At 31.6% G+C, this 12,839-nt stretch overlaps 1 protein-coding gene across 1 annotated transcript in view; it reads left to right on the forward strand.

Moving 5' to 3' along the window:
- Positions 1 to 12,839, forward strand: part of HIF1A (hypoxia inducible factor 1 subunit alpha) — a 45,129-nt gene that overhangs the window by 12,131 nt on the left and 20,159 nt on the right. The window contains exons 2-5 of the mRNA XM_051977784.1: positions 7,072 to 7,262; positions 8,903 to 9,048; positions 9,138 to 9,222; positions 12,722 to 12,834. Coding sequence (XP_051833744.1) covers positions 7,072 to 7,262; positions 8,903 to 9,048; positions 9,138 to 9,222; positions 12,722 to 12,834 — 535 coding nt within the window. The remainder of the gene's footprint in view (positions 1 to 7,071; positions 7,263 to 8,902; positions 9,049 to 9,137; positions 9,223 to 12,721; positions 12,835 to 12,839) is intronic.

The following is a 12,839-nucleotide window of genomic DNA, read 5'->3' on the forward strand; positions in this document are numbered from 1 at the left end:
AATTGGGATTTATCTTTCTTCTTAACAATTTAGGAACAATCATGGAATTTTCAAGATAAAAATTTCAAAATAAATTTAAAAATGAAGATCCATTCCGTGAAAAGCAGCCATTTCCAATTATTCTGCCATTAGTCTTTTTAGATCACTAAAGATGGGAGGATAGTGATCCCAAAGTTTAGTACTTGATAATAAAAGCTGCCACTTTGTGGTAATCTGCACATTGTCCCAAGGAATTCAGAGACAGCATGGCATTCAAGTTATATACTGTTTTGAAAATTAGGGTAAGAATTAGGTATAAAAGTGACTTAATCAACAAGCATTTATTAGCCATGTATGAGGCCATATGGTAAAAACTGGGAAACACAAAAATGAAACAATTCTTCACCTAAAGGACCTTATTTTCTATCATGAGGGATCCACATACACAAATAAATATACAAAAATATATACAAAGGAATAGGGAGAGAACCTCTTGTAGTAGGCAAGTACTGAACTGAACTTTGATTATATTATAGGGATTCTAAAAGACCATGGTAAGGAGAGAATGTTTCAGACATGGGGGAACAACTTTTGTAAAGGCATGGAAATGTGATTTGTGTGAGAAACAGTGAGAAGGTTTAACTAGACAAACTAGACAGTGTTGTATTTGAGGGGAAATAATGTTTGATAAGGCTAAAAGAGGTAGATTGTAAAGGGCTTAAGCCAAATAAAGGAATCTGTGTTCAGTCTTTGAGGTAAATAGACACTGGAGTTTACTGAGCTGGTAATGTCATTGTTGAACCGGTGCTTTAGGAATTCTTTGGCATCTCTGTGGGGAAATGTTTTACAAGGGGAGAGATTGGTGTAGGCAGACCTTAATTAGATAGGTAGATAGGCAGGCCAGTAGACAGATTGATGGATTTAGATATGGTTTGCCAATAAATTGCACAGTCCACTACCATATATGATTTTCGGTTTTCAGTATTTGATGTTACTAATTCTGGGTTTGTAAAAATGAGTAGGGTTTAATTTTTATAATTTGTATGTTAACAATATTAAAAAAAGAAGTTTAACCCAAGAGAACATGAAAATCATCTAGACAAGACTACTTTTTTAGCTTTTGGTCTTGTGACAACCCTAGGAGTGATAATAGAATAATAAAAGTTGCCACCAGTCTTGAATAGTCTGGATGGGCCAGGTTTCTTATCTTTGAATTGCTAAGGTGTTTTTTTTGTTGTTGTTGCATATATAGCCAACCCTCAAGACTATTGTATTTCACATCATATAGCCAAACACCCATCCTTAGGACTGTCTCATAAAATTTTGGGTCAGAACTACTGTGCATTTGCAAATGAAATTGACAAATTTAAGGCTAAATTGATATATTATACATTTAATTTTAGACAGATGTCAGTGTAAATTTATTCAGCTATAAGCAATTATTAGATAAGAATATTGCCAAGAATCTAAGGTTGGAAATCTTTTGTAGAATCTATCAAATCATTCCTATCCTAGAAATTTGAGGAAATCATTGTCCTTAATTTTAAGGCCAGCTAATTAAGTATAGATAGAGAACTGAATATAGAACCAGAAAGATGATTTGAGTTCAAGTCCAACTTCTGACTTAGAGCTCTTTAAGATGACCAATTTATATGTTGTCTCACAACTCTGCTTTTTCAAGGAAGGAGTTCTTAGACTTTTGTGTGTCTGTCACGTATCCCTTCTCAGAATAATGTGATTAACAAGAAAACCAAAATTATTTTTAAAATACTTATCAAAATATTTTTTAAAACCAAGTTCTCAGACCCCAAGTTAAGGCATATTATCCCTATTTCATTCTACATAGCTGGCAGGCTTGGAGCCTTTTTAATGTAATGTAATCAATTCCATTTGTTTCCTTGATAACTGAAATACAAATTCTGACTCCCAGACACTTCATGAATTTGCTTAAAAAATTAATACTAAGATATCTTATCTTTCTTTAAATTTGCTGTAATAATAGTCAAATTTAAATTATGGAGTTATTGTTCACATTGTAGAATGTCCTTAGTTCTACCAAAAGAATTTGGCAAAGGAGATCTAAGTACCTCCTCTGTTAACATTTAAAAGAATTTTTTTTGGCAAACTTTTTAGGTAATGGGACAAAATTCAGAATGCTTGCACTTGTTCATGTTTTTCTTTGGGGGGCAGAAACTATTTATTTGGGCTACATGTAGGCAAATTGTTTAATACACTTGGTTATAGTTTACTTATAGCTGTATTTTTATTTTATGCTATCCTTTTTCCTCAGTAAGCTTGCCAGCTCTTCAAGAATGAAGACTTAATAATTTTGTATTTTTTTCCCCAACATTTCTGTAATTTTATTGGTCACAACAATTTATTAAGCAGAGTGAAGCATGAAAGTCTAGTGCTCTGTATAGTCAGAAAATCAAGACCAATAAAAAAGTGCCAGTGATATTTGCTCTTTCTAAATATTTTACAAATTTTTTGGACTCTATTTTAAAATCACATTTTGGAGGAAATAAGGTCAAGCTTATTATCCTAAATTTTGAAAACTGCCTTTTCCCTTTCAAAGGAATTCAGTTGAATTTTTCCTCCCAACTTACACATGAAGCTGTGAAAAAAAAGATCTAGAATCAGATTGGATATAGAGGTGATAGAAGTATATTAATGTAGTAGCAATTTGTTTTTAGGCAGAGTATCCATTAAAAAGTTCTAATTTACATCTCCTGACAGAAGGGAGATTCTTTACTTTAGTTCATTGTACAACATTTTATCATTAGTATAGATTGTTTAAGCCTTTTGCCACTTGTAGTCTTTTTACTTTGTGAGTTAACACAGATTCTATTAAGATATAGGATCTGGAATTGGTGAGTTTCTAGTATCCTTATGTCTACCAGCACTTAGTTTGTGAGTACACAGAATTTTGTATGCAACTCTGGTAATTGTTTCAAAAACACTAAGACTTGTACAGTTCCTTAGTACAAACTAAGTCACTTGTATAACACAACTGTATATGTACTATTTAACCCAATCATTCTACTCCTAAGCTTATACTCTAAATAAATCAGAAACAGGAAGGATATATATATATATATACATACATATATATATATATATTTTTTTCTTTTTTTCCTCCTCTTGAAATCATGAGAGGAGACTTAAAGTCATTCTTAGATCCCTAAAGTTTAAATTATATTATAATGCATGAAGCTGTGTGGTACATTGAAAAGAGCTTTGTCTGAATTTGTTTTCAGAGGATATGAGTTTAAAAATCCCAATTCTTCTCCTTACCATGTTAGGCAAGTTACTTAATCTAAGTGTCATTTGTTTATCTATAAAATGAGTAGATTGACATAGATAGTAGCTTCTAAGTAAAATTAAATTTATCACATAGATGATAAAGTGGTATTCCAAAAGTATAGGTCTAATCCCTTTGTCCTGTTCTTTATTGTTATTTATTTTTAATATTTAGAAAAAAGAAAACAAAACAACTTTGGGTTCCAATTTCTCTCTTTCTAATCTCCTTTACCTAATGAGAAGGCAAACAATATGATATCATTCATACATGTGAAATATATAAAACCTATTTCTGTTAGGTAGATTGCAAAAAAGGGGAGCAAGAAAATGAAAAAATATATATATATATATATACACACACCTGTTTGCACTCGATTAATTTTTTCTCTGGGGAGAGTTCTTGCAATTGTCTTGGATCTTTGTATTGATTAGAGCAACCAACTCTTTCCCACTTTCTCACTTCCCTTTTCAGGAAGTTTCCATTGGCTCCTCTGCCTCTAGAATAAAATATATTGTCTCATTTAACCTAAATCTCATGACTAAAACCAAAATTTACACGAGAGATTGAATTACTTCTTCATCAAATAGATTTTGGTTTGAAAAGAAGAGCCTTGTTTTTGCAATATTTTCAGGGAGAGAAAAAAAAAACCACATAAAAGAACAGAAGATAGAAAAAGCAACAAGTTAGAGACAAGGGGAGAGCCTAAGAGTTCTGATATTGCAAGTTGAGAGTGAAACTTGCTAGGTTCTATTAGACCACTTATTTCTACAGTATTTTTTACCTGAAATGGTCTTCTTCTCTTATCTTTCTGCACACCTGCAAACTAATTTCTTTCAAGACCTAGTTTGGGTGTTTTTCCATAAGACTTCTTCAACTTTTCAAACCACCCTCTAGCAAAATGCTATCATCTCCTTGAATCTTTCACATTGTTCTTATCTGCCACACTTAATCATTTTCTACCTTTAAAAAAGAAAAAAAAAAAAGATATGGCCTACTTCTAAAGCCATCAAATTGTAAACTTCTTAATGTAATAATCCTTAAGATGGGCAGCTGGGTGGTGCAGTGGATAGAGTATTAGTCTTGGAATCAGGAATAAAACAAAAAGAACCTCGCCTTCCAGATACTTATTAGCTATGAGAGGTCACTTAACCCTGTTTACCTCATTCTCCTAATCTATAAAATGAGCTTGAGAAGGAAATGGCAGACTACTCCAATATTTTTGTTCAGTTACGTTCAAAATTTCATGAACCAATTAGAAGTTTTCTTTACAAACAATCTTCTTAAGGAAAACTTGAGTTTCTGGATAGTAAAGTTGTGATAATTTCGTGAAGGTAGCTTTCTTCTATGTATAGTATAAACATTACAGTGAATCCCGGAGGAAGGCCCTTGAATTTTTGCTTGTTCTTATAGTCAACTTCCTTTTTTGGTATAATGGAAAGAATACTATTTATGGCATTAGATGAACTGGATTCAAATCTCATCTTTGCTACTTACTTATTAAGCTTTATGATCTTTAAGCCAAGGCACTTGAACTATTTACTCCGCAATCTGAGTGGTTGGAATAGATGATCTCCAGAGTTTATGATTTGAGAGAAAATATTTTCTGCCTCTTCAGCTCCTTTCTATTAGCTTACCACAATGCCTGAAATTCACTACCTTAAGTATCCTTTTGAGTCAAGGCCTTTCAAAAGTCCCAAGTAAATTTAAAAAATTTACAGAACCTCTCTTAAAGACAGACTAGAAGTGAGGAAAATGTATCTGACTGATTAGAGGTGAAGCAGATCACCAAAAGTGCATCAAGTTTTTTGTGAATACTTCTGCTAACAAATCTCAGATTTAAAAACAAACAAACAAACATTGTTCTCCCTTTTTCTGATGGGGTGAAAAGGCAAGAATGTGGAAAGCAGAACTATTAAGAGAATCTAATAAAAGAAATAAAATACACATTCAAGCCAAGGTGTATGATAAATTTTAAGTAAGTAGGGGATAGGAACTGGGCCTGAATATTCCCAGAGGAAGACTTTCTCCTAGAAATGCAAATTTTTCACCTCATTAACTTAAAATCTTAGGGAAAATGAGAAGGTAAAGTGACTAGCTTCCAAGGTCATAACTATCAGCATGTATCAGAATCAGAATTTGAGCTCATTTCTTCCTGGCTTCAAGCCTAGGGCTCTATCTCCTATATCAGACCTGCCTCTTAAGAACATAGTATAGGTACATTCTATTGGTAAAGTATAGGGGAATGAGAGAGACCTCTCATTCCTAACCTTTTCTTTGTGTCATAAACCCCGTCTCAGAATATTAAGTTTTCAAATTTATAAAATACCTAAAATTACAAGAAAACTAAAAGTTAATGAAAATAAAGATGTAATTTTCCCCAAATTTGTAGGCTCTTCTGCAATCTATCCACAAACCCCAAAGGGTACATATACTTTAGTTTAAAAATTACCTTAGTAATGGCCCATAATCCATAATAATTCATTAATTGCCTAATATGCTATCAACTTTTTTTTTTGATAGATTAGTGGAACAAGATAATACAATACTATAAATATAGCTTGTCCGGATATTAATAGCAAGATGCTATCAAAGTGTCTTTAGGATGTCTTTGACATCTTTGCCTTTTTATTTCATTACAAACAATCCTAATCCATTTAATTGTGTTAGCTCGATCCAATGTGTGACAATTAAGGGATAAAAATGAATTGGTCACTCTTCACTGGGAATCAATTTGAAATTTTGAATCACAGTTTACTACCATCTTGGCAAGTCATTTTACATCTCTCCAGAGATCTAAGACTTTGATTTTCTTATCTGTAAAATGAAGAATTGGGCTAGATGTCCAGATTCCTTCTAGTTTAATAATCTGGTCCTTTTAATGAAGTGTTGCAGGGCTTCATCCTTGGTTTTGTCAACAACTTGAAACCATAGAAAGTAGGATACTTAATACATTTGTAAATGACAGGAAACTGGGGATATTGCTATGGATAACATTGTTCCTTGACTTCATGAATTTTAGAATCTTAAGAGGAATATGATACAAATACACAGCTAAAACAAAATAAAATGTTAAGTACAGTAGAAAGGGCACAGCATTCTGTGAATTTCAGAGAAGAGATAACATTTCTAGGGAGAGCATCAGAGATATCTCTTCATGGAGAACATGACATTTTGAAAATGGAAAGAAATTGAATAAGCATAATTGAAAGAAGGGCATTCTTCAAGCATGATTATTTTTTACTAAAAGCATGGTATTCTTGTCAAGACATATCACTTTTATGGTTTATATGCCAAATAGGAAGCAACCTCTTTATTCTACAGGAGTAGTATAGTTTAACCTCAAATCTTATGGAAGTTTCATATATTCCTATCTGACCTGTTTACTTGTACTTATTAAGTATCATGGTTAGAAATTAAATGTCTTTTTCCATCTCTAGAATTGTTTAACACCTTCTCTCCCTTGGAATATTATTTTTTTTTCTGTCCAGATCTGATTTTATGGAACTCCCAAAGAGGAAACAGATCAGCACCAGTTTTTTAGTTTATAATCTTGATTACCTAAGAGTACGTTGTGACTTGACCAGAAACAAATAGCCATTAAGTGTCAGAGGCAGGACTTGAACCTCCATCATCAGATTACATGTTCAGTTTTTCAATCCATTCTGCCAAGCTTGCCTCTCTTTTATATTTAGTAGAAGAATATGAGATTGTTGTTATTTAAATGACAAAGGTGCACTGTTTATTTCAAATATGTACATTTTTAAGAATCTAAATGAGCAAATGTTTTATAGGATTAGCTCTGAACGCAGAAAGGAGAAGTCTCGAGATGCAGCCAGATGTCGTAGAAGTAAGGAGTCCGAAGTTTTCTATGAACTTGCCCACCAGTTGCCACTTCCTCATAATGTGAGCTCACATCTTGATAAGGCTTCTGTCATGAGACTTACCATCAGTTATTTGAGAATGAGAAAACTTCTAGATGCTGGTAAGTAAATACTCAACTATGGTTTAATGTGAGTGAAGGCTGGAAAAAGTACTACCTTCTGTGGACTGGTCAAAATTTTAAAGATGTTCTATTTTATTAAGGGTTTATTCTAGCCAACTTTTCCATTTGAGGTTCATCTCTTTTTTCCTTTCATTGAAGTTATTTTGTTTTTATTTTAACCTTAAAATTTTCAGTTCTTTAACTTATTTTGTACTACTTAACACATACTAAACCAAAGGCTTTTAAGTTTTTTTTTTTTTAATGATAAAGTAACTCTTTACTTTCTTTTATATTGGTCTGTACTTGCATTACTATCAACATTTGTAACTGGCAATTGGCTGGTCTTATTTTAGATTTCTCAGCTTCCAGGCTTGTGTTCTGTCTTTAAGTAAATGTTGCAGAAAAAATAGTATTGCTTGGGAAAGTAAACTTTAGAAATACTGAACATTAAAGGAAAGGTATATGCATGTAATATTAAGTTAAAATTTATTTATAAAATTCTTAATTACATTTAATACACTTAGAGTGCCCTCTCTCTACATGGTGTAAGCATATCTGTAGTATATAATTTCCTTATTATTCCTTAGAAATATCTATATGCTGATGTCTTGTCCGTGCAATCCTGATTTAGAACATTTCCACCATTTTTATATCATGTATGAATAGGTATAGGTCTCTATACCATCTAGTTCATATTAAAACACAGTAAAAAATGAGCTAACTTTTTCTTAGATAGCTATTATGCATTAGAACAGGAATGTATTTAGTTTCTCTGCCAATAAGTTGGACATAAAGGCTTCTCCAAAAGTGTTAGTGCAGATTTAAGTTTTTAAAATTAACTTTAAAAGTTTTTGCTTAAGCTTAACCAAGTAGGAACTATTGCTTTATGAAGAATTATAAAATTTGATTTAAGATATTCTTGAAAAAAATGTGCCATGTGCCTCAAAAATAATTATATGGGTACAATGCATCCACATACATACATATACCATACACCCACATGCATGCATATACACACACATATGTATGTTGTTTTTGACCCTCATACTTGAAAATTTTTCTACAGTAGTATAGAATCCAAGAAATGGGAAAGGATTGTACAATAGAAGAATTTGTGTACTTCTTAGGTCCCAATTAGTGCAAATTATGAATCCCATAAGGTGGTTTTAGTATGTAAATTCATACCTTATTTTTTTATTGGGTTGAAATCTATTGCCATCTTTAACCCAATTATTACTTTCAAATAGTTCAAATTTAAATCTACTTCAAAGGATTCATTAATGAATTCCAGCATGACGCGCGCGCGTGTCTGTGTGTGTGTGGTGTGTGTGTATATCATACCACAGATGACATCTGGTGTCGTACTCAAATAGAACTAGATCCCTGTGGCTTTGTTTGACTTAGAAAAGCACAAATTAACATTGTTTATGTTGTATTATATTTTCTTAACTTTCCCCAATGATCCAATTTTTCTTTTGAACTTCTAAAAGTATTTTTAATAAATTTATTTTAAAATTATTTTAAGCTTTTGATACCTGAAAATAATAGCTTTTGATAGCAACATGCAGTATAGAATTTAAATAATACATTGTAGTTCAGGTAAAACTCAAGTTATTTTATTTAAAAAATCTTTTTTATAGGTGATCTGGAAGCTGAAGCTGAAATGGAAGCACAGTTAAACTGCTTTTATTTGAAAGCCCTAGATGGTTTTGTTATGGTTCTCACAGAAGATGGTGACATGATTTATATGTCTGAAAATGTGAACAAATGTATGGGATTAACTCAGGTAAAAATATTACAATATTGAGAGGTGTTCTATCATCATTATATCCTTATTTCAAGAAATAGAACTTATTTTTCCCCTTGTATTTACAGTTTGAACTAACTGGACACAGTGTATTTGATTTTACACATCCATGTGACCATGAGGAACTAAGAGAAATGCTTATACACAGAAATGGTAAGAAGAAGAAAAATTGTTTGATGTAACATAATAGATGATTTTCATGACCCTTATATAATCAGGGATTATCACCAGATGATATTAAGCACATTTTAATTACCTATTGTGATATTTCAGTTTAAGAAAGATTTGCTTTAAAAATGATTATTTAGAAAATTAAAACAAATGGATATTTTGGTAAAGTAAATTTGCTCATGTGATATGCTATAGTATTTTCCTTTGAGACTGTCTAAATTGAAAAGCAATAGATAACAAATTTTCTCATATCCAAGAAAATGCAATTAAATTGTTGCTGTCTTGGTCAAAATATTATTTGGATTGTCAAAGATTTTCAGTTAGCTAATGGCTTATTGCTTTAAGCATGCATGCTTTACAAAACAATTTTAAAATCTTTATAAAATTTATAGTTCTCTACTTTGATAAAAAATGCATTAGATCACAAACATTATTAAACGGTCCTTAAAGATTGTCATGACTGAAAAATTGATAATTCTGCAGCCAAACTGGCTTCCAAACTTACCTACGCTGATGCTTGAACAACAGACACAAGTCCATTTCTAGGACTCTGTTTAAAGCTTTTTCAATTTAGTAGTAACCTTCTTTAGGCATGATATGGCATAGCATTCAAGAATCCCAGGCCATTTGATGAACATAAATTATTTTACTGTAATATCACTTTTAAAAGCCTCATTAAGGTTAAAGTCCTGTATACTGTGTAATAAGTCTAGAATCCAGTAGTTTTTGAGTTCTAATGTCTGCTTTTTATAAATTTCCCATCAGATTTTCTATTGTCATTTTTTGTTCCTCTTACTGTTCCATCCTGAAGCATCTTCTCTCTACCCCATTTAGTTTTGAGGGCATAGAAATTACATAATCAAATCTGGCATAGTGGTGTGTCAGAATAAATAAGAGTACTTACTAAAAGTAAGTAAGGACTTCTCTGGATAAAGCATGTGGACTTTTTCCTTATTTGTTCGGCTATATTTTAGATAAGTAAAGCTCTAGTAGGTGTCTGATTTCCACATAGTTTTGTTATATTCTGGGCCTAATGGAAGAGATGCAAATATATAATACAAATTAGAAGCTACAGTCATGTAGAACCTTAATTTGAAAGGGAAATTTTTTTTGAGTAGCCAGTTTTATAAATATTATCATTACTAATATAATTTTATTGTCTGTTTACCATATATTAATTGATTTTATAAACATAAATAAACATTGCAATGTTCTCTCTAAAATGTAATGTTCTCTGTTGAAATTTTCTTGGGGTCTCTGGAGGCAGCCCTCGTTTCAGTTCAGTAATCATCACAAGTGCAGCCGGGTATTAAAGTCCAAATTTTTATTATCTCCTTGTCTTGTCTCCTTTCCTGGGGTCTGGTTAGCTTTCTTCGAGGCCTGTCTCTCTCCTTTGTTCCAAGAGCTTGAGCTCCTGCCTCCTTTTCTGCCCTCTGAATCTCTCCAGTTCCAAAGGTTTGTGCTTCAGCCTCCAGTCACCACAAAGGTGGACGATGAAATGAATCTGTTTCAGCCTCTGAGAACTTTTAATAGCTTCTTTTCTGACCCTGAGAGCTTCTCCTCTGGCTCTCAGTCCCTTTGCTTTATGTGCTCCACACTGAGTAGAAACTAATCATTATATCACTAGGAAACCATTATTTGTTGTAGGATTAAATCAGTGCTAAATTAGACTTAACCATTGTCTCCTCAATTCCATTGAGTACCTTATTTCAAGTTCTAGCTCATAACAAAACTTTATAAATTCCCTTGAGCTAGAGGTTCAGTTTTATTTAAATTGATTTCTTCCTGAAATAGAAGGCTACTGTATTACAAATAGTAAAAATTAAGCCATTTTTCAATAATTTAAAAAAAAAATGTTTGTCATAAGTCTGAATTTACAGGAAGGAAACTTAATTTTCTTTCATGTCTTTTCCAATAGAAACCCCCCCCCCCCAAATTTTAATATTCTCCTTCAAAAAATTATAATTCCTTATTGAGAAAGTCAGAATTAATACATCCATGTTCCTCCTATTGTTTGCATTTATGAAGCATTTTCATTTTGATTCCTGGCATAAGTAACTAGATAAAAAGTGGAAAAATTTCAGTGTATCTAATTTCTGCTTGGTTACTATGTTTATATATTTCTCTAAATCAAGTTTGATTTGCTTAAGCATTATAAATGATATAGGTCTCAAAACCAATAATTTTCTCTGCATAGATATGTATAGAAATTCAGAAAATACTATTAATGCAAAATTTACTGATTCCAGACTTGTGCAGAATGAAATTGATCTTTAAATATAGCTTATTCATTTTTAATAGAAACAGCTACCTGTTTTGGAAATTTTTTTGTTTTGAGAATTTATTTATATGTGGTATGTTCGTGAAAAATGGATAACAGTGACTATTTTCAGGAATATGATCCTGAGTTTAATTGGATAATAAAGTATGATTCATAACTATAATACTTGCTATTCAGTTCATAAAACATTTTTATTAGAAAAATACCAATAATGAATAATCTTGATATGAATACACAAAATGTTCTTATAAAAATGTTATATACACTGTCAGCCTAATTTATTTAGTAGAGAATACTACAAGGAAAACTACATCATTCATTGGTGTTGGTTTTCTCTTTTCAATATTCAAAAATCAATCTGGTTCTATTTTGTACAAAGAGTCAAAATGATTTTCAGATATAAAAGCGTATTCTAAAAATTGAAAGATATTTATAAGTGGTCCAGATGATTGTAGTTCTAAGACCCAAACTTTTGGGTATTTAAGCTCATTCTAGTTGTTTAATCTATCTTTGCTTTGATTATTCTCAAATATGTGAGTCAGACTAAGAACTTCTCTAATCTCACTTTGCCATATAAGTTAGGAGCAAAATAGAACTTAGATTGAGCTAATAATAAGGAAGTAAGTAAATTATTTTTGTAGGAACTCATCTGCATATTGTTTTCCATCATAGCTCTATAGCATTGGATTGGAAAGGGATGTATTTAGTTCATGCTTTGCTTGAACTTGATATCTGTCTTTTGATTAGTAAAATGTTAATGTTTGCTACTTCCTTTTACTTAACAGAGAAATAAGGAAAAATTATGTGCTTTTAGTTATTAAAAAGAACATTTCCCTCTTCAATTATAAACTGAAAGCTTTCCTCCAACTTACTATAAATTTCATGTGAGAAAAAGTTTTGTTTTCTAATGTAAGCACTTATATTTCATATCTCGTTTTGTGATGATCCAAGTGAGTAAGTTTGTACTATAATTTGGGTTCCTCATTTTATCAGTCAAGCCAGTAATGCTAATAAAAAGAATTGAGGAAATATAACCAGTATAACAAGTTAACATGTGATTTTTAGATAAAAGTATTTATATCACAGTGTGAGGTAATATTATATCAATAAAATAACATTACAGGGTCAAAAAAAAGTCATAAGAGGTTTATTTGTATTTTTTCCTTAAAAATAAAATTTTCTTTCCTTGTTTCATACTAGGTCCTGTGAAAAAAGGCAAAGAACAAAACACAGAACGTAGCTTTTTCCTAAGAATGAAGTGTACCCTAACTAGTCGGGGACGAACTATGAACATAAAGTCTGCTACATGGAAGGTAGT

The sequence above is a fragment of the Antechinus flavipes genome, chromosome 2 (genome assembly GCF_016432865.1).
Source record: "Antechinus flavipes isolate AdamAnt ecotype Samford, QLD, Australia chromosome 2, AdamAnt_v2, whole genome shotgun sequence".
In the NCBI taxonomy this organism is placed as follows: domain Eukaryota; kingdom Metazoa; phylum Chordata; class Mammalia; order Dasyuromorphia; family Dasyuridae; genus Antechinus; species Antechinus flavipes.